This window comes from Trichomonas vaginalis, chromosome II, assembly GCF_026262505.1.
Source record: "Trichomonas vaginalis G3 chromosome II, whole genome shotgun sequence".
Taxonomy (NCBI): Eukaryota; Parabasalia; order Trichomonadida; family Trichomonadidae; genus Trichomonas; species Trichomonas vaginalis.
This window is the reverse complement of record NC_067204.1, coordinates 4647355-4672271: the sequence shown is the minus strand read 5'-3', so window position 1 is coordinate 4672271 and position 24917 is coordinate 4647355. Positions and strand designations below refer to the sequence as shown.

General features: G+C 29.0%; 8 protein-coding genes and 2 pseudogenes across 10 annotated transcripts, besides 6 other annotated features; 4 read left to right on the top strand and 6 right to left on the bottom strand.

The window, feature by feature from the left end:
* Positions 1-2896: 2896 nt before the first annotated feature.
* Positions 2897-3100: a mobile genetic element.
* A 561-nt stretch (positions 3101-3661) lies between these two features.
* Positions 3662-4708, bottom strand: TVAGG3_0486830 (uncharacterized protein; the record flags this gene model as incomplete). Its single annotated transcript, XM_001316779.2, has 1 exon — positions 3744-4700. One exon carries the CDS (start codon positions 4698-4700, stop codon positions 3744-3746), a length of 957 nt encoding a protein of 318 aa, XP_001316814.2.
* A 56-nt stretch (positions 4709-4764) lies between these two features.
* TVAGG3_0486820 (uncharacterized protein) lies at positions 4765-5290 on the top strand (the record flags this gene model as incomplete). Its single annotated transcript, XM_001316778.1, has 1 exon — positions 4781-5029. The coding sequence occupies one exon, from the start codon at positions 4781-4783 to the stop codon at positions 5027-5029; it is 249 nt and encodes an 82-aa protein (XP_001316813.1).
* An 846-nt stretch (positions 5291-6136) lies between these two features.
* Positions 6137-6330: a mobile genetic element.
* Positions 6331-8267: 1937 nt separating this feature from the next.
* TVAGG3_0486800 (spectrin binding) lies at positions 8268-9203 on the bottom strand (the record flags this gene model as incomplete). Its single annotated transcript, XM_001316777.2, has 1 exon — positions 8361-9113. The coding sequence occupies one exon, from the start codon at positions 9111-9113 to the stop codon at positions 8361-8363; it is 753 nt and encodes a 250-aa protein (XP_001316812.1).
* A 95-nt stretch (positions 9204-9298) lies between these two features.
* On the top strand, positions 9299-10027 carry TVAGG3_0486790 (protein domain specific binding; the record flags this gene model as incomplete). Its single annotated transcript, XM_001316776.1, has 1 exon — positions 9299-10027. One exon carries the CDS (start codon positions 9299-9301, stop codon positions 10025-10027), a length of 729 nt encoding a protein of 242 aa, XP_001316811.1.
* A 153-nt stretch (positions 10028-10180) lies between these two features.
* On the bottom strand, positions 10181-11337 carry TVAGG3_0486780 (DNA polymerase 2 alpha 70 kDa subunit family; the record flags this gene model as incomplete). Its single annotated transcript, XM_001316775.2, has 1 exon — positions 10198-11337. One exon carries the CDS (start codon positions 11335-11337, stop codon positions 10198-10200), a length of 1140 nt encoding a protein of 379 aa, XP_001316810.1.
* Positions 11338-11557: 220 nt separating this feature from the next.
* On the bottom strand, positions 11558-12692 carry TVAGG3_0486770 (uncharacterized protein; the record flags this gene model as incomplete). Its single annotated transcript, XM_001316774.1, has 1 exon — positions 11639-12691. One exon carries the CDS (start codon positions 12689-12691, stop codon positions 11639-11641), a length of 1053 nt encoding a protein of 350 aa, XP_001316809.1.
* A 743-nt stretch (positions 12693-13435) lies between these two features.
* Positions 13436-13491: a mobile genetic element.
* Positions 13492-14043: 552 nt separating this feature from the next.
* Positions 14044-14592: a mobile genetic element.
* Positions 14593-15253: 661 nt separating this feature from the next.
* Positions 15254-15393: a mobile genetic element.
* Positions 15394-16500: 1107 nt separating this feature from the next.
* On the top strand, positions 16501-17148 carry TVAGG3_0486720 (uncharacterized protein; the record flags this gene model as incomplete). The annotated part of the gene is made up of 1 exon (XM_051236051.1): positions 16501-17148. A coding segment is annotated over one exon (648 nt), but the record flags the coding sequence as incomplete, so codon positions are not given.
* A 678-nt stretch (positions 17149-17826) lies between these two features.
* Positions 17827-18818, top strand: TVAGG3_0486710 (annotated as a pseudogene). Its single transcript has one exon. A coding segment is annotated over exon 1 (992 nt).
* Positions 18819-19834: 1016 nt separating this feature from the next.
* Positions 19835-24917: part of a mobile genetic element that runs on past the window's edge.
* On the bottom strand, positions 21179-21790 carry TVAGG3_0486700 (organellar and viral DNA polymerase type B; the record flags this gene model as incomplete). Its single annotated transcript, XM_001316772.1, has 1 exon — positions 21179-21790. The coding sequence occupies one exon, from the start codon at positions 21788-21790 to the stop codon at positions 21179-21181; it is 612 nt and encodes a 203-aa protein (XP_001316807.1).
* On the bottom strand, positions 23508-24260 carry TVAGG3_0486690 (annotated as a pseudogene). Its single transcript has one exon. A coding segment is annotated over exon 1 (753 nt).

Here is a 24917-nt window from a genome sequence, read left to right as displayed (position 1 = left end):
AATATAAGTTGGCCTATTCAAATAATAAAATTAAATAATATTTAAAATAATAAATAAAAGTAAGGGTTTCGTTTTGCTAAAATTGTCACTTTTATAGCATATTTGTTTTTGGATGTTTTGCGAAACCAAAAAAAAAACTATGATATACAATGTGTGTGTAAAGAAAATACTTTATTTACTAGTTAAAAAATCATTTGGTATTGATCAAGTTATTTTTTCTGGATAAGATATTATATGGATAATTGGATAGAAAATACAATTATATAATCTTGTACCTGGTTTAATTAAGCTAATTGTCATCAGAAACTTGTAATTTTTATGAATTTCAGATTTTCGTTTCATTACTGCTTTTCTTAATAGGTCAAGTTCTTATTTACGTTATAAAGTATGATATTTACAAATATCAAGTTATCATGTTTTTTGAGAAATTATGAGAAACAAACAAAAATGAAAAAGATAGGAATAGCAATGAATAGTGATGTGGGTATAGAAAATGTAAGAGATATGAATGCAAAGCAATCAGTATTTAGGACATTGACCATAGATTTCGAAAAAAAATGCTGCATATTGAGCGAAAACTATGATTATATTATAAGGCTGTCATTTAAAGCATAATGAAACTATTCCCTTTTCATTTTAATCGAATAAGATAGTAAAGATTTTTGAATTAGCTAGAAACTGATGAGATGTTTTCACAAATCAGATTTTTAATCTCTATAATGCATAATTCACTCAATATCTCAATTTTGATATTGCGAGATATTTTTGCTATCGGTTTCGCAATTTTGACACAATAGCAAGAGGGTTCTATAAGCATTATTATCAACGTAGAATCTGAATATCATATCAGAAAATGTCGCAAATCTGACATTTACCCGACCAAATAGCAAAAATAATTGAATACTATTCGCAAAAACTTTAAAAATCGATAAAAATATGAAATATAGATATTAAAGAGACTTTTTATATAATATTCATAAAGATTTTCCAAAAATATGATACCGCAAAATTAAAAAAGTGACGTCTTGAGTGGAGTCAAAGGTCGAAATTGCTAGCTAAATGTTTTTTAGCGAAATTGCGTATTGTACGTTTTTTTCGCAAAACGAAACCCTTAATAAAAGTGATTGAGGTCATAGCAAAACGGCTGTTTCAGTCATTAATTCTTAAAAATAAAAAGGGTAAAAACTAAATACAATGGGTAAAATTCAATAGTGTCTGTGCTATCGTTCAATTTGAAGGTGTCTTTTGAAACCGCAAGACACATTGAATTTTTGAATAGTGTATTATGGTTTGACAGACACCAATGAAAAAAATAAAATGATATTTATTTTAAATATATAAGATCCTTATATAAAATATAAATATTTTATCGTTTTATTTTCTTGTTTTAGAAATGTTTTTTATTGAAAAATCAATAAAACTAACTCCAAAATAAAATTTTTGATTTAAAGACACTATGATGACACCAGGCAAATCTTCCAAGACACCTATCGTCGGGAATCTAACAACCCTACCGCTCTTCATATTGCTGTAGATGAAACTAGTAAAGAAACTGCCGAACTTCTTATTTCACATGGTGCAAATATCAATGAAAAAAATAAAAATGGAAAAACCACTCTTCATATTGCAGTATTTAATAATAGTAAAGAAACTGCCGAACTTCTTATTTCACATGGTGCAAATATCAATGAAAAAAATAAAAATGGAAAAACCGCTCTTCATATTGCAGTATTTAATAATAGTAAAGAAACTGCCGAACTTCTTATTTCACATGGCATAAATATCAATGAAAAAAATAAAAATGGAAAAACCGCCCTTCATTTTGTAGCACGTTATAATTTTAAAGAAATAGCCGAACTTCTTATTTCACATGGTGCAAATATCAATGAAAAAGATAATAATGGAGAAACCTCTCTTCATATTGCTATAGCATGGCGTGATAGTAAAAAAATAGCCGAACATCTTATTTCACATGGCATAAATATCAATGAAAAAAGTGAAAATGGAGAAACCACTCTTCATATTGCAGTATTTAATAATAGTAAAGAAACTGCCGAACTTCTTATTTCACATGGTGCAAATATCAATGAAAAAAATAAAAATGGAAAAACCGCCCTTCATTTTGTAGCACGTTATAATTTTAAAGAAATAGCCGAACTTCTTATTTCACATGGTGCAAATATCAATGAAAAAAATAAAAATGGAAAAACCACTCTTCATATTGCAGTATTTAATAATAGTAAAGAAACTGCCGAACTTCTTATTTCACATGGTGCAAATATCAATGAAAAAAATAAAAATGGAAAAACCGCTCTTCATATTGCAGTATTTAATAATAGTAAAGAAACTGCCGAACTTCTTATTTCACATGGCATAAATATCAATGAAAAAAATAAAAATGGAAAAACCGCCCTTCATTTTGTAGCACGTTATAATTTTAAAGAAATAGCCGAACTTCTTATTTCACATGGTGCAAATATCAATGAAAAAAATAAAAATGGAAAAACCACTCTTCATATTGCAGTATTTAATAATAGTAAAGAAACTGCCGAACTTCTTATTTCACATGGTGCAAATATCAATGAAAAAAATAAAAATGGAAAAACCGCTCTTCATATTGCAGTATTTAATAATAGTAAAGAAACCACTGAACTTCTTATTTCACATGGTGCAAAAAAATAATATTTCCGCATCATATTCCTCTCTTTCTATCTTTCTCCCTCTGATGTAGTTTACATGAAAGTAACAATATCATAATATTCCTGGTTCTATTTTAGATTCCCAGATAATTGGATTTTTCATTTCTAAAGGAACTGCTTGCTCTAAGGCGGAATATATTGATAGGAAATCAATGAGTTCTCTCAAAAATAATCGCCTTTTAATATTCAATACTATTGTCCACGGTTTGGCTAAATGAAGACTATCGTTAATACCCAATATTTATATGGCATGGCGCATATCTAATCATAGGTCATAAATCTACATCATATTTATATTCTGTTTGTAAAATAATTTTAAGATTTTGTAAACGAATAAGCTCCAGAAAATCAATTCATGATAAAGACGATAACAATAATTCTCATTATTTAATATTAAATTTCCCATTACCACCATATGACGAGAATTCAGAGGGCACTGCCCCTTTTAACCAAATAGGTAATTGTTTCTTTGATCTATTTAGGTCATTCACAGACTTCTCCTATTTTACCATAGTATTAAAAATGTACCGTAGGTCCTAAAGATTGCGTTAGAGAAATTGAGTAGTAATGCATAACAGTTGCTATATATTCTGATGATTTAGAATGAATTCCGTATAAGTGTCAATATATGTAATTATGTTGCATATCCGATCACTAAAACCAGATATCTTGTGATTGCATAGTGTATAGTGTCCTTGTTCCACTCACCTTAGGGCAAGCAGATTTAAGGTGATTTTTGAATTGTCTTCTACAGTATCCAATGTTTTTTCCATCATTATTTTTTTTTTGAGTCTTTATTAGTTCCAAAAGAGATAACAACTTCAAGATTATTATTATTTAATGCATGAATGAGTGGAATCCTGGCCATATAAAATCAGAGATTCAAAATATATAGTTCTTCTCTCATAAGAATAATTTCATATTATATTCAGAACAATTATTCTGATTACATAATACAATCAATGACTGCATGTAAATACTTTCGAATTTATCGATATCTTTATGTCAAACATTTATTCAAACAAATTATTATGTAAAAATAAATTATTTCTGTGTCTTTTTGTGTTTTGCAATATAATCATCAACAAAATTATCAAAAGCTTCATCATCACTGAACTTTTCTGGGTAGAGTTCCATGAATTTTGTTGAAGCTTCGAAGCGCAATGCAGTTTCTTCGTCACTGGATTGATCTTCAGTTCCGAGATTGTATCTTTCGTTGCTATTATTCCTTAGCATGAAGTGAGGATCGGATCCTTCTGATGCCAAGTTGAAGAAAACTTCAGATGAATCAGAATGTGTTAATTTGTATAACTCATTAGGATCAATAGACTTAACATATTGTTCTTGAGTCTTTGTAGGCGTTGTTTTCGTAGACGTTCTACGTGTCTTTGTTTTAGTAATTTGATCTTTAGGTTCTTCTAGATTTAATGGGTTCAGCATGTAACCCATTCCATTTTCCTCTAGCTCTTCTGCCATACTTTTAATACTAAACTGAGATGTGTTCTGGGAACGTCTCTTTCTTCGGAAATGAATTGGACTCATTTTCTCCTTCAATGTGAAAATGCTATCGGTTGCTTTAGATGATTTGTAACGAACCATAATATCTTCTTCTTCTGAAAATTCTGCTGAGGAAATATCTAATTTTTCTTCGATTTCGCGTTCTTCTATAGTTTGGTCAGTTGTATTATTCTTTTGTTTCTGTGCTTTTGGAGATACGAAAGGAGTTGGCCTCGTTTTCGGTAGCTTTGGCGAATGATTTGACATCGAATTTAAAGACTTTGAATCGTCGCGCGCAATAGATCTACATTGAGCAATTGATACAGGTCTTGTATGAGAATATGGATTTTTGGATGATTTTTTGTTGTTTCTACTTTCACCTTGTTTTCCCAATTGATTCCAAAATATAGTTAAATCGAGCGCATCTGTTAATATTTCGCGGTCAATTGACTTAAGATCTTTTCCCAATGCTATATATTCTTCGGGTAATTGACCTTGAGCCATAATTTTTGACAAAAAAAACGATTGAAAAAAAAATTTTTTAGTGTCTATACATTATACTCCCCCTAAAATTTTATTAAAATATGAGTGATCAAAATACTGAACAAAGCCAGCCTTTTGCAGATATATTTGCTGCCATCGCAATGATGCTCAAAGATAGGTATCCAATATTCTGCTCAGTTTTTGCACCTCAAGAGAATTTCAAAAAAAATGACCTCAATTTACAAGATGATTTCCCAGATTACGAACTAAAAGATCAAGACTATAATTATAGCACCGAAACTACCTCTAATTTAGCTGAATACGAAAAATATGATTTCGATATTATTTAATACGGATTAATTTTGGTTCAAAGTATCATCAATTATAGAAACAATATGTTTCAATTTCATCCATATTACTACTATCAAATTATTAGGTAATTTGTATTTCAAATTGATGATATTGATTTAGAAAATAGAATCTTTCTATCTCAAATGTATTTCTCTGTTAGTAGCTTGGACAATTTCTGAAAACTCTTTGATTTATAAAAGAATTCTACCCAAAAATTAACTTTAGTTCTGGAAATACTTTAAATTAAATGATATACCCGGAACATTTTAACTATAGATGTATATCTAGTCTTTTTTATAATAAAGTTTCTATATATTTTAATCAGATTGGAATTTTATACTATTTTGAATGTTTTCGTTAAAGTATAGACTAGTATTCTTGTTTGAATTAATAATTCAAATAAATGAGATAAAAAAATTTAAAAAAATTCAAAATTCAATTGGACTTGCACAATATGAAGTTATTCAATAGTCAAATTTCAAAGATTTGAAAGAATGTCGGTGTTCAACTCAGATAATAAAACAAATACACAAATGAATTCATAACGTAAGTTCAAAATTAGGAGTTTCAAGCTTTGTTTCACACGGAATTGATCCTAAAATATTATAAGTTGGAGTGTGTTTATTGTGAGATCTTTGTTTTTTTCAGCATTGCGCATCAAATATGTTATTTTGTTGCTCCTTTTTCAACCAAGTAATTGACAATTTCATTTGAATTGCATTTAATCGCAACAGTGAGAGGGCATTCATTATATAGAAATGAACTTCATATGCCAATAGAAGATATGATAAGAGTTAAAATTTCATAAGGCAATGATAAACTTGAAATTATAGAGAAATTCATAAAATGATAAAATACATCAAAGGAAGAAGAATGCTATAAACTAATGATAAATATGAAGAGAAATAGAATGACATAAAGTGATGAAAGATGTAACGAAAAAGAAAATATCATAAAGCATTGATAGACATGAAAAGTAAGAGAATATTGTATATCAATAAATGATATAAAATTCTAATGAATTTCATGAAAGGATAAAGAAAAAGTTTCATGTTGATGTCTGCACCATTTTCAACAAGGTACTTGACAATCTCAAGAGAGTTCTGTCTAGGGCTGTACAAGATTTAAAAAAACATTGCCGGGTTACCGTAGAGGCCTAAAAAAATCGCGCCTCGGCGGCAAGCCGCCTCGGCATTAAGAATGCGCATCTAAATTTTTATATGTCCTTCTTTCTTTTATTTTTCCCTTCCCTTTCTTTTCTTTTCTTTTTTTTCCCTCCTCTTGCTCTCATTTACCTTTTTTTCCTTTTCTCATCATTTTTCAAAATTTTAAATTTTTATCAAAAATCTTGCCTATAAAAGCAGACTATGGAACCTTTTAATGCCTCTTAATCAATATTATACAGCATAAAGCATATTAAATGAAAGTAATTACGTATAAATTTATTTTATTATCTTATTTATTAATTCTTTAGCATGTATTGTTTAATATTAACTTTTCTGTACATTAAATATGATATCTCCAAAGTATGAATGCCTTGTAACGAAACGAAAACTTAATTTTATGTTGAATATTTGTCACAAACATTAGATTATTAAAATATATGTTGGATATCCCTTAGTATGAGACTTCATGACTCTTGTAGTCTAACGTGAGCTTTGGATTGCAAGCTCTGTGGTTAACGAACATAAATTAATTGTAAAGTTTTCAAAATTTTTCATCGTTTCTATCAGCATCTATTTTTCCTTTAAAATAATATATTTGTATGAATACAATATTTAGTAATTTTTTTATTTCCTATAATTTCATTCAAAATTTCAGAAAAAATTAATTTCTATTCAATATTATTTCAGCTTCAAAACACTTCATTCTTATAGATGTTGATTCACTAAAGTGTGATACTCAATGTCTTATTTCAATGAAAATTGTTCTGCAAATTTATTTCACTTTTGACCTCACTTTTTCCGTAATTCAATTTTTTACTTTTAATATTTTAGATCTTCATAAAATCATTTGAAAAATTAACCATATAAAAAAATCAAGTTAACAATTCACTTTTTCCGTAATTCAAAAATCAAAAATATAAATAATATATCTTTTTATCAAATATTATTATTATATTCTATGAAAAATGAGGTCCGGAAATTTTGCGGATTCCCGTAACTCAATTTTACGGAAAAAGTGCAGTAAACTATTCAAAATACGGAAAAATTGGTGTAAACTAATGATTTTACGGTAAAATCACGGAAAGTCCCGGAAGAATATATGTGCCTATATGAAATTATACAAAAATGAATCAAACGCATTTTAAAAGATTGTTCTTGTATTATAAATGCTATTCGCAGATTTATTAGTTGAAGAAAATTACCAAATTTTTGCCGATTTACAAAAAATGATTTACAAAGCATATTTTTATAAGGCTTTAAAAATCTTTAAAATGTGACCGGTGACGGAAATCCATGGTAACCAACCGCGGTTCCCGTTTGGAATGCCATAGTTCTGTCGAATTGCAAAAGTGAGAGGACACTCATCATTGCCAAGAGAATTTGATTAATAAATGATGCATATTAAAAGAAAATGGATTATGTGAGATGAGAAGAAATGTCATTAAGCAATGATATATATGAGAACACTTAGAATGCACTTAAACAAAGAGTGATTTGTATATAAAGTTAATTTCATTAAATGAAAATGGATATAAAAATAAAGAGAATTTCATATAATTAAAGATAATTTCATAAAACAATGATAGATGTAAAAAGAACATGAATATAATGAATTAATGATGGATATGAAAATAGAATGGATGTCATAAAGAAATGATATATGTAAAAACAAAGAAAATATAATAATGAAATAATAAATATGAAAAGAAAGACAATTCGATAAACTAATGATAAATTTGAAATTCAAGTGAACAGTATAAAACAATAATAAATATGAAAAGAAAGAGAATAAGTTTCATGTTGACATTTGCACCACGTTCAACTAATAATTTAACAATTTCCATAGAATTTTGTTCAATTGCAACAGAAAGAGGACACTTATAATTACCTAAAGAATTTGGTAAAATAATAGGTGATATCAAATAAAATAGAATATTCTGAGAAGGAAAGAGGATGTAATAATGCAATGATAGATATAGAAAGCAAAAGAATTTCATAAAATAATGATTGATATCAGAAGAAGGAGAATTGGAAAAGTCAGTGATTGACATAAATAAAAAGAGATTATAATAAATCAACGAAAAATATTAAAAGAAAAGCAATGTAATAATATGAAAGAGGAAATCATCAAATAATTATAGATCTTAGAAGAAAAAGAATTTCATTATATAATAATAGATATGGAAAGAAAGAGGATATAAATATTGTTGATATCTGCTCCATTTGAAATTAAGTATGATGCTATATCATAGTTTCCAAAATGCAAACTTTCTGCTAAAGAATCAGGCTTTTGTCCAAGTTTAGTTTTGAGATATTCAGCAACTTCATAGTTTCGATAATCTAATGCGGTGTTGATTATATTATCGAATGACTGTCCGTCTTCTATCATTTGCATAAAAATGTTTTTATTTCTGCCTTTAATGGCTAATTTTGCAGAATCTTTAGAATACTGTGCTCCTTTATTTTTAAGATAATTGAAGCATAATTCAGATCCAAAATTGCAAGCACAATCAAGAGGAGTAAATCTAAAATTAATTGTCTCATCAATTTCAAGGTTTGGGAATTTGCTTTTAAGTTCATCAACTTTATCCCAGGCAATAAAATGTAGAGGTGAATCGTCTGAAAATATATTGAGAATATTATCTACTTCATAGTAAGGTGTGAAATTATTGAAAGTGAATCCTTTATGGAATAATAATGTCGCCAGTTTATCATTTTCTGGTTTGATTACGCATGAAAATGCATCTAAAATCTTATGATATAAATCAGCAAATAATACAATATCTTTATTTCGGATCTTTGAAAAGCTATCAATCAAGTAAAGTATCATCTTGATAGATATTTTACCTGTTTTAATTAGAACTATTATTTGTGAGGAAAATTCTAAAATATTATTGGAATTTACTTCCCAGATCATTTTTGAAGCTTGATTAGGGTATTCAAATACTTCAAGAGGTTTTATGTTGCTAAAAAACTGTTCTTTTTCTATTGTTGGCTGTTCTGAAAATGCCATTTTTATTTTATAAAATTTTGAATAATTGTAAACGGATAATTAGGGGGTATATCTAAAAAATTTGGGACCCTTATATAGAAGAAAAAAAAATGAATGAAGAAAGCATTGCATGGAAATTAGCTCAAGTTGCTATGAAAGCTGGGCAGCCAAATGATGCTATTTTGTATATTAAGCAAGCTTTGAAAACAAAAACTGATTTAACAAAAGAAGAAATCGACTTTTTCGCACATACATATAAAAAAGCAATTAATTCTCCGAGAAATGCACTTGTAGCAATGGATAACCAACTTCAATTACAATCACCGGATGTATTAAAGGCTATAGAAGAGCATAGGGCCGTACTTATTGAAGAAATAACGAACATTTGTCAAGATATATTAAACATAATAGACTCAACTTTAATACCTACTACATCCAATGGTAAATGTATTATCTATTTAAATAAGCTAAAAGGCGATTATTACCGTTATTTAGCAGAATATGCAAGTTCTAAAGAAATCCAAGAAGGCCACGCTAGCCGTGCAAAGACATGCTATGAAGCAGCACTGTTATCTGTGAATGATGAAATGGTTGTATCAGATCCACTAAATCTAGGACTAATTCTCAATTATGCAGTCTTTCAATATGAAATATTAAACCTACACGACGATGCAATTGATAAACTTGATACAGCATTTAATGAGGCAATAAGATTTTTAGAAGAATTGCCAGAAGATCAATATAATGAAGCTGCTATCATGTTACAGCTAATGAGAGATAATTTATCACTTTGGAAGGAGCAAAGAGCTGAAGAAATCAAAATCGAAACTTCAAAATAATAATTTTCATTCTCAGACTTTTTCATAGTGATTACACTCAAGGGTTAATTAGAATTATTCCTTGAATAAGCGGAGAAAAAAATGATTTCGAAATATATTTTTTTGTTATTTGAATTTTTTTGTTAATATATAAACTTAGATTTTAGAAATATATTTAATATAGAATCTATTTATTTAAACTTCATAATTTCCGAATTAACTTTGCCATCTTTAACACGGATCATTGCGAATGACCTTCTAATAGCAGGATTGATTAAAATTGTTGTTACATCATCGTCAACAGACACTGTAGCATTTGGTTGGCCTGGAACAACGAAAACATGAGGAGGACGTACTGGTCTAAAGTGGGAAATAAAGGATTGTTGGACTTGTTCATCAATTCCTGGGCAAATTGATTGTTGGTTAGCGAATTCTGTAAGGATTGTTGTGATTCTACTTCCAACTTCTGTGCCATTTACGGTCTTCTTTCCTTCAAAGTTGTTTGCAATGAGTTTATATGACTGATATGATGTTAAGAATAAGTCTAAATCACCATATTCTATAAATACTGGATCCATAGTAACTGAATAATTATCTGTAGATGGCATGAAGGCTTTTGTTGGTAAGACTGGATCAGCAATTGAATCTTCAGCACTACTGACAAATACGCAGTTTTTATGGTTGTTAGAAAGTATTGTTAAAACTTCTTTTGTGAGATCTTCGCCCGTTCTATTGCATTCTTTTGCATAAAGAAGTTTGCAATCAGCTGGAATGAATGGTCCCAGGAAAATTGCAAGATCAGGTTTGTTCTCTAAGACTCCTTCTGCAAAATCTTGAACTTCACTTAAGTTTTCTTTGAAGTATGGACCAGCAGCAACTGTGATCTTGGTATTGAAGAGTGTTGAGATTTCATGCGGCTTTGCAACTCTGCAATTTGAGTAGATTTGCTTTGCAACGAATACGGAATTTTGGAATGTTCCAAGGACAACGACTATTTGGCCACGGTAGTAGTAAGTCTCATTTAATTTAGCTTCAAAATCTAAATATGGGCGAGAAAATTTTGATGTTAACTGAATTTGTGCTTTGTGACCGATTAATTTTTCTGAAGGGTTGTCATTATCAAGTTTAGCATATATTCTGCCATATATGAGCAAATCACCTGTATTTGCTGTTTCTAAATCAAAATTAAATTCTTCTGTGATGTTATTTGCTTTTTTAATATCTTGAGCCATTGAATCTACATAGTTGGATAGATCCTTTTGTATTGATGGTAATTGTGAGCTGAAATATCGAATTGATGGGGGCTCCTTGATAAGTAAACGTGCAGACATTTTGAAATTTAGAAGTCATGATTTGAGATTATATATTATTGTCATTTGTATGATAATGATTTAAGAATTAAAATGCATGGATTTCACATTTCACACTTCAATTTTATCAATATATAAACTCAAATGATATGTCATTATATTTAACTCATAATATAGTTGCTGTTCTCATTGTTTAGCAGATTGCCATAAAAAATAAGAAATGGAAAATTATATTGCAGTTAAAAAATATAAATTAAACATTTACAAGCTATCGCAGTAGATATATTAAAAAATAGAACATACAATATCTTCAATAAAAATATTAATTATAATTTGAATCATCGGCATCATCTTCACGTAATATTAACAATTTGGTTTGAGATTTAGATAGACCCGATTTTGCAAGTAGCGCTGAATTCAATTCCAGCGTATGATACTTGGATTTTGTTGAAATTCTCATGCTATTCTTTCTCATTGGAGGACTTGGGAATGAACGTTGTTTTGTTTGCTGAGGAACATAGTCTGGATCATTTATGAAGTCGAAGTCCACTTTATCTGGCATTTTAATATTATTTTTAGGAGACTTTATTATTGTTGATGGTCTAAGAGTTAAATCTGTTTTATTTGAGCTGTCTGTTTTCACAGATAGTTGAAGCTGTGGTTCTTTTTGTGTTGGTAAAGGTAATTTTTGTACAGGTTGTATTTGTAGCGGAATCGGTTTATTATTTGACTGATTAGCCATAGGTAAGTCAGAAAAGTCATCTGAATCGCTCTCATCTTTGGGTAACAGTTTAATTGGAGTTGGAATAACTAAAGGCTGAGAAGTAGCGATGTTCTTTTTAATACTTTGTAGATCAGAAAAGTCATCATCGTCGTCGAATATGGCTGATTTGTTAGTTTGCCTATCATTAACGAGATAATTATTTTCTTCAAGTGGCCTATCCCAGTTTATTAAGCGTTTGTAATCATCCCTTGATATAAGGGAATTGGAAATATCTTTTGCAAAAGCAAAATAAAAATACCCAACAATATATTTTTCAGTATTGCCCGTATTTTGCTGTGTATAGTCGTCAAAATAGAAACCAAGCTCTGCAATATATTGATCATGAATATTTATGTTCTTCTGTTCAAATAATTCGATTAATTGATTTTGGAGTGAAGTAAATTCGAAATTTGTTTGATAATTTACCTTTACAAAACAATTCTTATATGTTTGCTTCGTCTTGTGACATTTTATTCGAGTTGATTTATTCTGTTTGAATAGCTGCGTATTTTGCTGTGCAATGCGCATGAGCTGCTTTGATACAGGTATTATATAAAGTTCTGGTCGAAGAGAATAGATGAATTTAAGTACTTCATCAAAATACTTCGTCATACGTTTTTACAAAACTAAAAAATATCCCGATCGAAGAATAAAAAAACTAAATTGATCAAAATTTTTATAGGAATAATGCTTATAATCACATAAAAAGCAAACATTATGTCGATTTATTTTCCAAAAAAATTCGAAAATTCAAAAAAATATTGCAATTTCTAAAATAATTTTGGATATTTTTTATAATTTTTTTAACGACATCAATGTAGGCTTCTGCATACTGGCACAGCCAGTGGCACGAATTTTTCTGGAAACTGGCAACTGGCACGAGTTTTTTAAACTGTCCCCAAAATTTGAGATTTTTCCCCTTTTATTTTTAATTTTTTTTATTTTATTTTTTTTATTGAAATCCAAATTGTGTAGTCTTTTGTGACTTGTGTTCAACAATTAAATAATGAAAATGTTTATTAATTATAATTTATTGAGAGATGTTTGTAACAAAGGTAGGAAAAGGATATTTCAAATGTTTTATTATTATTATTTGATTCTCACATTCTTGTATATATGGATGAATTGTTCATAGAAGATATACTCTTTGGATATTCCCCATAATTTGCAAATTTCACTGGTGATTGAATAGGGTTACCAATCATTCAACCCAAAACTCAAAAGTATTATGACTCTTATACAGCACATCTGCTTAAGTATAGAAGCGCGGCCATATAAGTATTATCTTTCTAAGGATTTTATATTATTATCCCTCATACGATATTTTACTACTCCCTGATCCACAAAATGTCATGGATGTAAGTTTACTCGAATAGGGCAATATTCCTTATGAAGTCTCTCATTTGATGAGAGAAGTAGTATATATGTGCGGGTTGTGTGACTTTTTTTGTAAACGTAAGAATTCATACGATATTGAACGATTTTGTATCATTTTTTCTAACATATGAAGTAAAAAATGTATGATTCTTACGGTTTTTATTCTTACGTTTTTGAATAAATCATTAAAAAAATTAACATATGAAGTAAAAAATGTATGATTCTTACGGTTTTTATTCTTACGTTTTTGAATAAATCATTAAAAAAATGTATGATTCTTACGGTTTTTATTCTTACTTACGTTTTTGAATAAATCATTAAAAAATGATACAAAATCGTTTATGTCATCCACATTTACACTCAGCCCATACATAAATAATTTATTTGATCTTTTATAAAAGAAGCTATATATAGATGATGTCAGGTTATTCAATAATTCATTATTTTTGAATAACTGATGAGGTCACCAGGTCACCAGGTAATTTAATTTCTCTGAAAAATGTGACAACATGACATTTTGACAACAGGAATGAAAGGAGGATGGTATTTATTAATTATTGTTTAAATCCTGATTGGAATCAATGGAGTCATAAACGAGTAAAATAAACTTTAAAAATAAATTGAAACTAATGATTATTTGAATTTATGAAATCAATTATTTGATTCATTCTTTCATTTCTGAATAATTTATTTTTTTATTTTGTATGAAATGAGCGTCAAAACTAACGACGTTAAAAAATTAGGATTCACAAACGGGGAAATAAAGGATATATTAGAGGAGGCAGGTTATGAGGTTGATAAATATTATTTAAGAAATTGTAAAAAATTCACAGAGTTCTTAAATGAATTTGATTATGATGGAAAAATGAATAAAGATGATGTTATAAATTTCTTATATCCCACATCTAAAAAAGAAAAACCTAAAGAACCTGATGTTTTCCCTGAATATTATGAAGAACGGATTAAAGATGATGAATATGATGAAATTGAAAGACTGGAAAAAATAAGAGATGAAATAGATGAAAAAATTAAGGAATTAAGAGAAGTTGAAAAATATAATGAAAATGAAGTAGAGGGTTTAATGAATATCCCAGCTTCAGAATCAGAAGTTCAGAAATCTCATGAAGAAAGATATAAAAATTATGTCTCAGAATCAACACAAAATTTATTAGATGGTGAAATAGATGAAACACTTTCAGAAGAAGGTACTAAATTTATACGTAAACATAAGTTACAATTTATTGATAATGAAGAATACCCTTGTATCTTACTTTCACCCCCTCTCGATTCTGAGAAATTCAAAAAAGCTCTTAAAAACGTGACATATGCAACTAATACGATTAAGAAAGAAGATCATGATATTTACACAAATTATTATTTAAATAAATGCACAGGTGTTGATAAAGTTTTTGATTTATTAGATAAAATATCAAAAGAAACCATTGGAACCTATAAAATTTTGTGTGATTGTGGTTTCATTATTGAAGATACCAATAATGTTTCATATGAAAGAACAGCACCGAAGGAAGACGAAGTTGAAAGGTCTATACCATTCGTTATTAAGAACATAAAAGATATGAAAACTTATAAACATTATATTTATTCATTTATTTCAGAAAAAATGGAAGCAACCCATAAAACATCTTCTCATCATTTTATAGCTATTCATACATTCCTTTTCAAAGTTGTGAAATTAAATAAGACAGGAATTAGATTTAATGTATCAGAGTATGCATTCTTGAGTAAATTAAAATGTATTCGTCACGTCGCGGATGATAAAAATTTATGTGTTCTTAAGGGTGCCCTATAGACGATAGACCACCCTCAGAAAAGCACTTTTAAGGCTATTATATTGAGAACTAGAATCTGGATAATCCATTCATTCGAGTTCTAATAAGGTTAATTTTGTGATGTTTACATTATCGTTATAGGGCACCCTTAATTCATTTTATGGGCTTTAAAGAATAAACTTTATTTTTTAATTTTTTTTATTCTTACATAAATGAACAAAAACGGAACAGCTAAAATGAATGATAATCAAATTAGAGCAGAAGGTAGAAGGTTATTTAAACGCTTCTATAACATTCCTGATGGTGTTAATCCTAAAACTCGTAGAAGCTATTTAAATGAAGCAATAGATGCATATGAAGGTTTTGACATTTCATCAGAAAGTGAGAGATTAGCGAGAATGTTAAATGTTAATATTGATTTCTATTATTGTGATCCTCAACCAGAAGACGTGGACATAAATAAGGTAGACTTTCCATTAGTGGAATCAATAATGATAGATCCAGAATTTGAAACAGTAAATATTTTATTAACACAGAGTCCATGTGGAAAACTTCACGCTGACAGAATAACAGACGTTGAAGCACTCACCGGCTATAAAGTTTGTCCATATTGTAAAGAAGAAGTTTATTCTATCCGTGATGATCCAGAAAGGAAAAACCAAAGAAGATTTTTAAAGCATTGTGAGAAATGTAAAGAAAATAATGGAAGATTAATTCAAGACGTTCAATTGCAAAAGACCAGCAACCATATGCACCACATATTACGAAACAGAAGATATATCAGTGGTTATTAGCTCACAATTTGCAGAAATATTATAAACCGACAAGATATTATATTACTTTTGACTTTGAAACATTAGAGACTAAAGAAGAATTACAACTTTCTGAGTGTGCAACTTTGAACGCTTACTTAAAACCATTCATGGTATCATCAACGGTTAAATTAAACGATAAAACATATACGAGGAATTTTTGCTTAACTTCGAGTGATTCTTTTATTTCTGATTGGATTGAGTTTTTATTTTCAACCTGTTCATTAGTTGCTAAATCAAATATTGAACAATATGAAGAATTATTGAAGCCGCAAACGGTGGGGACTTTGTCTCATACATTAAATGAAAAACAGAAGGAAGCATTTAAAGAACTTCTAATGAGGAATTCAATAAAGTGAATATCATAGGTTTTAATTCGGGAAAGTTTGATTTAAATTTAATTCTTCATGATTTAAACACTGCAAAATGGAAAATAAAATCAATGCTGGGTTCATCTTCACAATTTAAGCAAGTCATTGTAAAGAAAACAAACGTTCCATATGAATTGAGATTTATTGACATCAGAAATTATATAGCGGGTGGGACATTAGACCAATTCACTCAAGATTTCGGAAACAATAAATCACGTGTTAAATCCTTTTTCCCTTATCAATTCATCACATGGGAAAATTACGAAGAAGAATTATATAAAGTGGAACCATTCACGAAAGATTCATTTTATTCAGCATTAACTCAAGAAACTATATCAGATAGTGATTATCAAATATATCTCAATGATGCTAAAAATTTTAAGAATAGATTAGAATATTTTATTCATTATTGCAATAAAGATGTTGAAATTATGATTGACCCAATCGATAAAATTATTGAAGAAACATTTGTTTATAAAATTGACATGCTTCATAATCTTTCTTTATCATCGAATGCTTCAATGATTCGTTACGCTTTAGCATATAAAGACTTTAATCCTAATGAAAAATATCCTGAGGAAGAGATAGAATCAAGTTTTGAATTAACGAAAAAGTATTGGAAATATAAAATTGAATCATATAAGAAACAAGATGAAAAAGCAGAAAGAGATACTAAAAATAATGTTTCAATGGATGATTTTCAATACTATCACGATTTAATCCTTTCATCTAAATGCAAAATGTGTGGTAAAGCGTTTACATATGCAAATAAACCAACATTAGATAGAATCGATAATGAAAAACCACATACCAAAGAAAATTGTCAGTTAATGTGTTGTTATTGTGTCGTAAAATCAAATAAAGATGAAGATGTTCAACGTTTAAGAATCAATTTAAGAAATTATGCATTAAAAAATAATTTACCAATGACTTTAGATTCAGTTGAAGCTTATCACATTCTCCGTAATGGAATTACTGGTGGTCTATCAAATGTTCAACATAGAGTAAATCTTAAAGGAATCACGCACATTAATAAACTTTCATATAATCCAGAAACTAAAACTGTATCAAATGAGGACACCACCAACATTATGACTCATTTCGTTGGTGTTGATTTTAATTCATTATATCCTTCATCATTTTCATCTAATCCTCATGATTTCATTCAATATACTGACCATAAAATGTATATGCCGGGAAGATTGAATGGTGTTATCATTTGTGATACAGCAACAAAGAAAGCAAAAGCATTGGGAATAATTAAGAAGAAAAATACTTTATTCGTGGCTGAAGTAAAGGGTCACATTGATGAAAAATACATTAATGATTACATAAACTTTTTACCGATAATAAGAAACTTAGATATTATCACAGATGAAAAAACAATTGGCAGTTTTATGTATAATTACATGAAATCAAACAATCTACCAGTTGACCAGAAACAGAGAAATTAACTCAGTTAGCATCAACACACAACCAATATCAACCATTTTCTTCTTATTATCTTTGGTATCTAATAGACAGATTTCATTTTATCATTGATGATATTCAATCAATTTTAACATTTACTAAAAACACTTGTTTTAATGAATTTGCGAACAAATTTATGAACGAAAGACAAAAGGCTGAATTAGAAGGAAATAAAGGAAAAAGTTTATTTTGCAAGATTTCACTTAATGGATCATATGGTTACGATGCAATGAATACACAAAATTACGCAAAGACTAAAATAATGAATGCACAGAAGGCACGCGTTGCATGTATGTCAAATAAGTTTAAAAACATAAGAGAAATAGGTGAAGATACATATCAAGTGATGCTCAAAGATAGATTTTATAGATGTGATACATGTTTACAAGAGGCATTCTTCACTTTAGATAATGCTAAATACTGGTATTTGGTTTTCATTTATGATTTTATGTATAAATGCATGAATGTTAATCGTTTTCATTTCATTGAAGGTGATACTGATTCATCTTATTGGGCAATCGCTGGTGATCCAAATCTTCCTAACACTCAAGCATTTCAAGCAATTGTTACCGATAAACAATTTTATGATAAAAACATTTTCAAATTCGCACCATTTGATTTCTTCTGTTTTGATGAGAAATTTAAACCTAAATTAAAGAATAAAGCTGAAGAAAAAGCACATGAGAAGAAGTTATTGGGTTTAGCAATTGAGAAACAAGGTGATAACATGGTTGCTTTATGCCCCAAGTGTTATACATCATTCAACGGTTCAATTGATGGAGGTGATTTTAAAAAGATTGCGCAAAAAATGAAAGGTGTTAGTTTACGACAAAATAAACAATTAACACCTAAAAATTATTTGGATATAATAAATGATAAAGTGATATTTGATGGTCAGAATATTAATTTACAACTTAAAAACAGGTCAATGACTCGCTTAACAATTGGTAAGACTGCATTAACAGGAGCACACACTAAGGCTGTATGTTGTGAAAATGGATGTTGTATGCCGTTTATTTAATACAATTTAAAATTTTAATGGAATGCCACAGAAGAGACAAAAGGAACCGTTGAATGATGGTTTTGATTCTTGATCAAAGAGGTGAGCGCCCTTAAAACATTTATTTTATTTTTATATAAATGAATAATGTAGATTTAAAAAATTTAATTGATGATTTAGTATTTAATCAAAATTCTCTTACTTATTATGAATTAAAAGCATATCTCCAAAAATATGATGAAAATATAACGGGTGATGATATGGATTATTATTGGTCACATTATAAAAATGAAATTTTGAAATATCATGATAAAATAATTTCTAAAATTAAAGACAAAATTAAAAATAATGAATATGCAAAGGGAAAAACTAAATCACAACTTAAACAATTGAAAGATTTCAAAAATAAAGTATTAACAGAAGAAGATATTGATGAATTATATAATTTATATAATCCTGAGCCGCAAAAAACAAAGGAACGAAACGCCCAGGTCATTCAGACCATAAATGAAGCACAAGCTTTAATTTATGATTCATTAGTTAAACCATATTCAGCCCGACTTTTAAATGAAGATCAACTTTTGGAATTCAGCCTTCAACATAAACTCGAAGCGGGAAAGTATATCAAACCTTTATATACAGCATATTTAAAACAAATGAATAAAATACATCCAGAATTAATGAAAGAAGGAATGAAATCCAAAACTTCATCATCCAAAATCAAAGCAGATAAAATTAAACCACTTGCAACCCCAAAACCTCCAACAGTAGTACCTCCAACAGTAGTACCTCCTCCTTCAGTTAATCCTTCATCATTCACTTTATTATATCCATTTCAAACATTAAAGAAGCAAAAAGATTTTAAAAAGGATTTCAAGATATTAAATAAACCAATTGACCCAAAAATTCAACCGTTAAAGAAAAAATTTGGTCGCCCTTCATTTGCACCATATCCATATTCATACGAAATCGATCATTTAGAATATTCAAAAGGAAACGTTACTTATTTATTTGCCATTAACATTAACACAAGATATTTATATTGCATTCCGGTGAAAGGGAAAATAGAACAGGAAACAAGAAGAGCTATTCAATACTTACTAGATCATGAAAGAGTAGATAATATCAGGGGTGATAGTGATAAAGGATTTCAAGCAGCTATGGCTCATTATTTCCCACAAATTAATTTTTACTTTTCATCCTCTTCATATACGTTTCATAATAAAATAGTTGATGCAGTAATGAGAACTCTTAGAGATGCGTTAGGGGTTAACGGTCAGATATACTGGGATGGAAATCATGACTCCATCATACAGCAGTTAGTATATTATTACAATAATACATGGCATAGAACTATAAACATGAAACCAGTGGAAATGAAAAATGATATTTCAAAAGAATGGAAATATATTAGAAAGCAAATGGAAAGGTTAAATGATGTTAAACGTGAACAAATTAATTCGGGGCTCATGAATTTTAAACAAGGGGATAAAGTTTTGATTCATCTCGATTATGGAAAAACTGATAAATCAATGACAAAAAGAAGACGAAGATTTGACACAATAGCTGGATTTGTTAGATATATTAACGGTAATGTATTAGTTGAGGTTAACAATAAATTAATAGAAATTCCGATTTATTTTATTACTCCATTATATTTAAATAACATTTAATTTTTTTTTATTTCGTAAGAAATGAGTGACAACGAAGCAACCAAGAGTCCAGACGATGAATATAAAAAGAAACTAAACAGATTAAATCAAAAATATGCTATTGCAAAAAGAAGCAGCAATGTGGTGGGGTTGAAAATGATAAAGAAATAATCGAAAAATTAAAAACTTACCGTTCAATCCTTAAACTGAGTGAAGCAAAAATAAAAGAATTTAATAGAATAAATAAATTGATTGGAAGAGATGAATTTAATAAAGATGAATTTTTAAACTCAATCCAAATTTAATTTTTATTCCTCATCTTCTCTGTTTTTCACACATTTTTCCAACTTCTTCTTCAAACAAATGTTTAGCATTCTCTACTGTATCTTCGAGTTCTTCTTCATCTAATTCTCATGAACTTTCTTGTCTATGGAGTCCATAATTTTTCCAACTGCTATGCAATACGTAACTGTTTGTTATATTGTATGTACTCGTATTCCTCATTTATGGCTTCATGGACTATAACTGTTGTTGTGTTCTCTGATGTTGTCATTACTGTCTTTACATACAAAATAAATAAAACTAACTTTATTTTCTGACTTTCACAAAAGACCAAAAATAAACGCTTTACATGTATTTTTCAGCAACTTCGTCAAATAATTTTATAGCTTTATCTATCTCATCTACTTCAAACGTTTCTTTACCTTTCGTGGGAGCACCATACATTTTCTCAAAAACTTCAAGCAGTTCTGTTTCAGCAGCTCTCATATCATTAACAAACACAACCTTGACTCTATTGACTGTACTGTCATATCTTTGAGTTATATTATATGTCCTTCCTATCTTATATCTTTTTGTGTTGAAGTCCTTCGGTTTCTGAACGATGTAAAGTAAGCCTTCACTGCAACGTTCCGTATCGAATGAACCATATGTTATGAAGTTATATCCAACAACTGGGTCTAACCATAACAAAACTATTGGTATAAGACTTTTGTCTATAAGATATGCTCTTGTTCCATGAAATGCTACTGATATCATAAGCTCGGGATTTCTTGTCAAAATTTTCTGAGTTGAAGCATTTCTAACCCAGTCGTTTGTTTTCTTTTCAGATGGAGATATAATGTCTGACAAAGAATATTTGTTGTATTTCTTTGAGTATCTTACGTTTAAATCACCTATTCTAACCACTTTGGTGTCATTGTCTATCTTTCTAACTGTTTCAAACTCAATGTTTGTCATTACTGTCTTTACATACAAAACGAAATAATAAATAAAAATAAAATTAGCGTTATTTTTCTAACTAATGAAATTCATTATTTTTGAATAACTGATAGGGTCACCAGGTCACCAGGTCACCAGGTAATTTAACTTTTCTGAAAAAATGTGACAACATGACATTTTGACAACAACATAGGTTCTTCAATAATGCTTCATGAATGCCTTCCTCATTAATGTTTTTAGGTTCTTCAATAATTCATTATTTTTGAATAACTGATAGGGTCACCAGGTCACCAGGTAATTTAACTTTTCTGAAAAAATGTGACAACATGACATTTTGACAACAACATAGGTTCTTCAATAATGCTTCATGAATGCCTTCCTCATTAATGTTTTAGGTTCTTCAATAATTCATTATTTTGAATAACTGATAGGGTCACCAGGTCACCAGGTAATTTAACTTTTCTGAAAAAATGTGACAACATGACATTTTGACAACACATAGGTTCTTCAATAATGCTTCATGAATGCCTTCCTCATTAATGTTTTTAGGTTCTTCAATTCATTCATTTTTGAATAACTGATAGGGTCACCAGGTCACCAGGTCACCAGGTAATTTAATTTCTGAAAAAATGTGACAACATGACATTTTGACAACAGTCGTGGAAATATGATGCAGTCCAAAAATAAAGTTAGTTTTAAAATTATTTTTATTTTTTTATTTCTATATAAATGACAACAACAAACAACAACAGCAACTATATCGTTTCTGATGAATTAGTTATTGATTCATTAGTTGAGGAATTAGCTGATTCATTGGTTGATGAAAAAGTTGATTCATTAGTTGATGAAAAAGTTATTGATTCATTAGTTGAGGAATTAGTTGTGGCAGAAACTAAAACCCTTAACGAAAGAATTGGTGAAAACAAGATTGATTTACATAACTACCTCAAATACGATGGAGGAAGAGGAAGGAAAACTGGTATGGCTTTATTAGTAAATAAAATTCTAAATTTAACGATTATAAATGTTGATATCAATAAATCGTACAATGATGAACTTAAAGAAACAGTTAGAAAAGACATTTTATCAAAACTTTCGGATAAAGATGTTATCGTGCAGGTAAATTTTCACCTGAAATTGTTTTACTTCCACCTGTTTCCTTTGAAGAGTTTGCACAATACAAAAACCTGTCTACAATCTGTTCCCATGCACCAACACCAAACATTACTTGAGGACCTCTTGCATCCATAGATGTATAAATAGAACCTACTGGGTTCATTAAATCAAACATATGAGATAATATAGGATTGTCTATTTTGAACTTAAAATATAGTGCAACTATTTCAGGTTTCTTCTGGTTTGTGTCAGAATATTTTTTATAATATAATCTTATGTTTTCAGGGTAGGTAAAATCTTGACTATAATATTTATTTTTGTCATCTGTATAATAATATACTATTCTCGTTTTTTCTATTGCATTATATCTTTTATATCTATAATAATCTAAATATAATGTTAGCTTTTGTTCATCTACATGTGGTGTTCTGTCGTCATCTCCATAGTCATAATAATATGGTGTTGGAGCTGGGTGAGGCAATGTCATATCTACCATTTCATAAACTCTTAAATATTTCTTTTGTTCATCTCCATATAAGTTTAAGTAGCAGTTTGTTGTCTAATGGAACTTTAACTTGTGTACCATTATTCTTTATATAGCTTACATACATTTCATTGTTATTTTTCGGAATGAGTTTACACTGTGCACCATTTTTAAGGACTGTACCAATTGCCATCTAAAATATTTATTTTCTTCATTGACAGAAAAGTCACCAACAATAGTTTCAATATTTTTTGTTGTTCCTATCAAACTTTGGTATATTTCGTTGACATATTCATTATCTGCCTTCTTCTCTAACTCACCATTAACATAAGTTTTATCTGCTTTAAGGTCTAAACATCCTGAAACCCATCCTGTATCAGCTTTAGTTTTAAAAATCTTTGATGTCCATTCATGATACCATTCAACCCTTTCTTTAATTTCATTATCTTTTTCATCAACATAAACCAAATTTGCTTTCTTCATTAATTCACCGTTGACATATTCATTATCTGCCTTCTTCTCTATGTCATTAAGGAAACCTTTTATTGAATTCCTCATTTAAATTAAATCTTCCAATCTTCAAAACTTTAGGAAATGCATTTAATGCGTAATATCTTTGTTCTTCTGGTGGAATTGATGTTATATCATCCGTTATCCTTTAATTTTTGAATTCATAAATAAAATTTCTTTTATATTTGATATCACTGCACCACCTTTGCAAACGAATTCGAAACGCTCATTTTTCAATACTATCTCCAAATCTCCATATTTCAACCTTTGCGTTTGTTCTGCCGTCTTTGAATTATATGCATATATGGCGTATGTAATGGTCTGAAGGACCTGGGTGCTTTGCGCCTTAAATTGCTGTGGTTGCTGTTGTTTAATCATTTATTATGATTTAAAAATATTTAATCCGTTATCTCATCAGCTATTTTTTCTATTTGAAATTGCCATAATATTTCATTCATAAATTCTAAATCACAATCAAATAGGTCAGTTATTCTAAATTTAATATTTGATAAATCTTTTGAATGAAGAATAAATGAATTCCCAGATAATTGAAACGGATATGATAAAGAAAATGTGTTTAAGTTGATGGATAAAATGTTTTGTATTGATGGGTAAGAGTTAGGGTCTAATGTTTGATGTGAAAATCTCATTGGGGTATTAACTTTATCACATTTGATTAAAATGAAATTGGAACCGGTGTCAGAATACAAAACATCCCCAACATCTTTTTCAAAATTTAATATCCCAACAATGAACGAAGATGAGGAGTACAAAATTTAATTTTCAGCGGAAATTTAATAAGGTTATTTATTTCATCAAGTTCAAAAAGTTTATCAGGTTTTGATTTAAAATTTTCTTCATACCATACGATAAATGATTCATTTAAATAACTTAAAATCGTGTTAATATCCCATTTCGCTATCACATTATTTATATACATATCATACGTTTTTTCATGGTCATCTTTAATAAATGATATATAATCTGAAGGGTCTAAAAGAATGGGATTAAATTTACCACTCACAGAAACGAGAG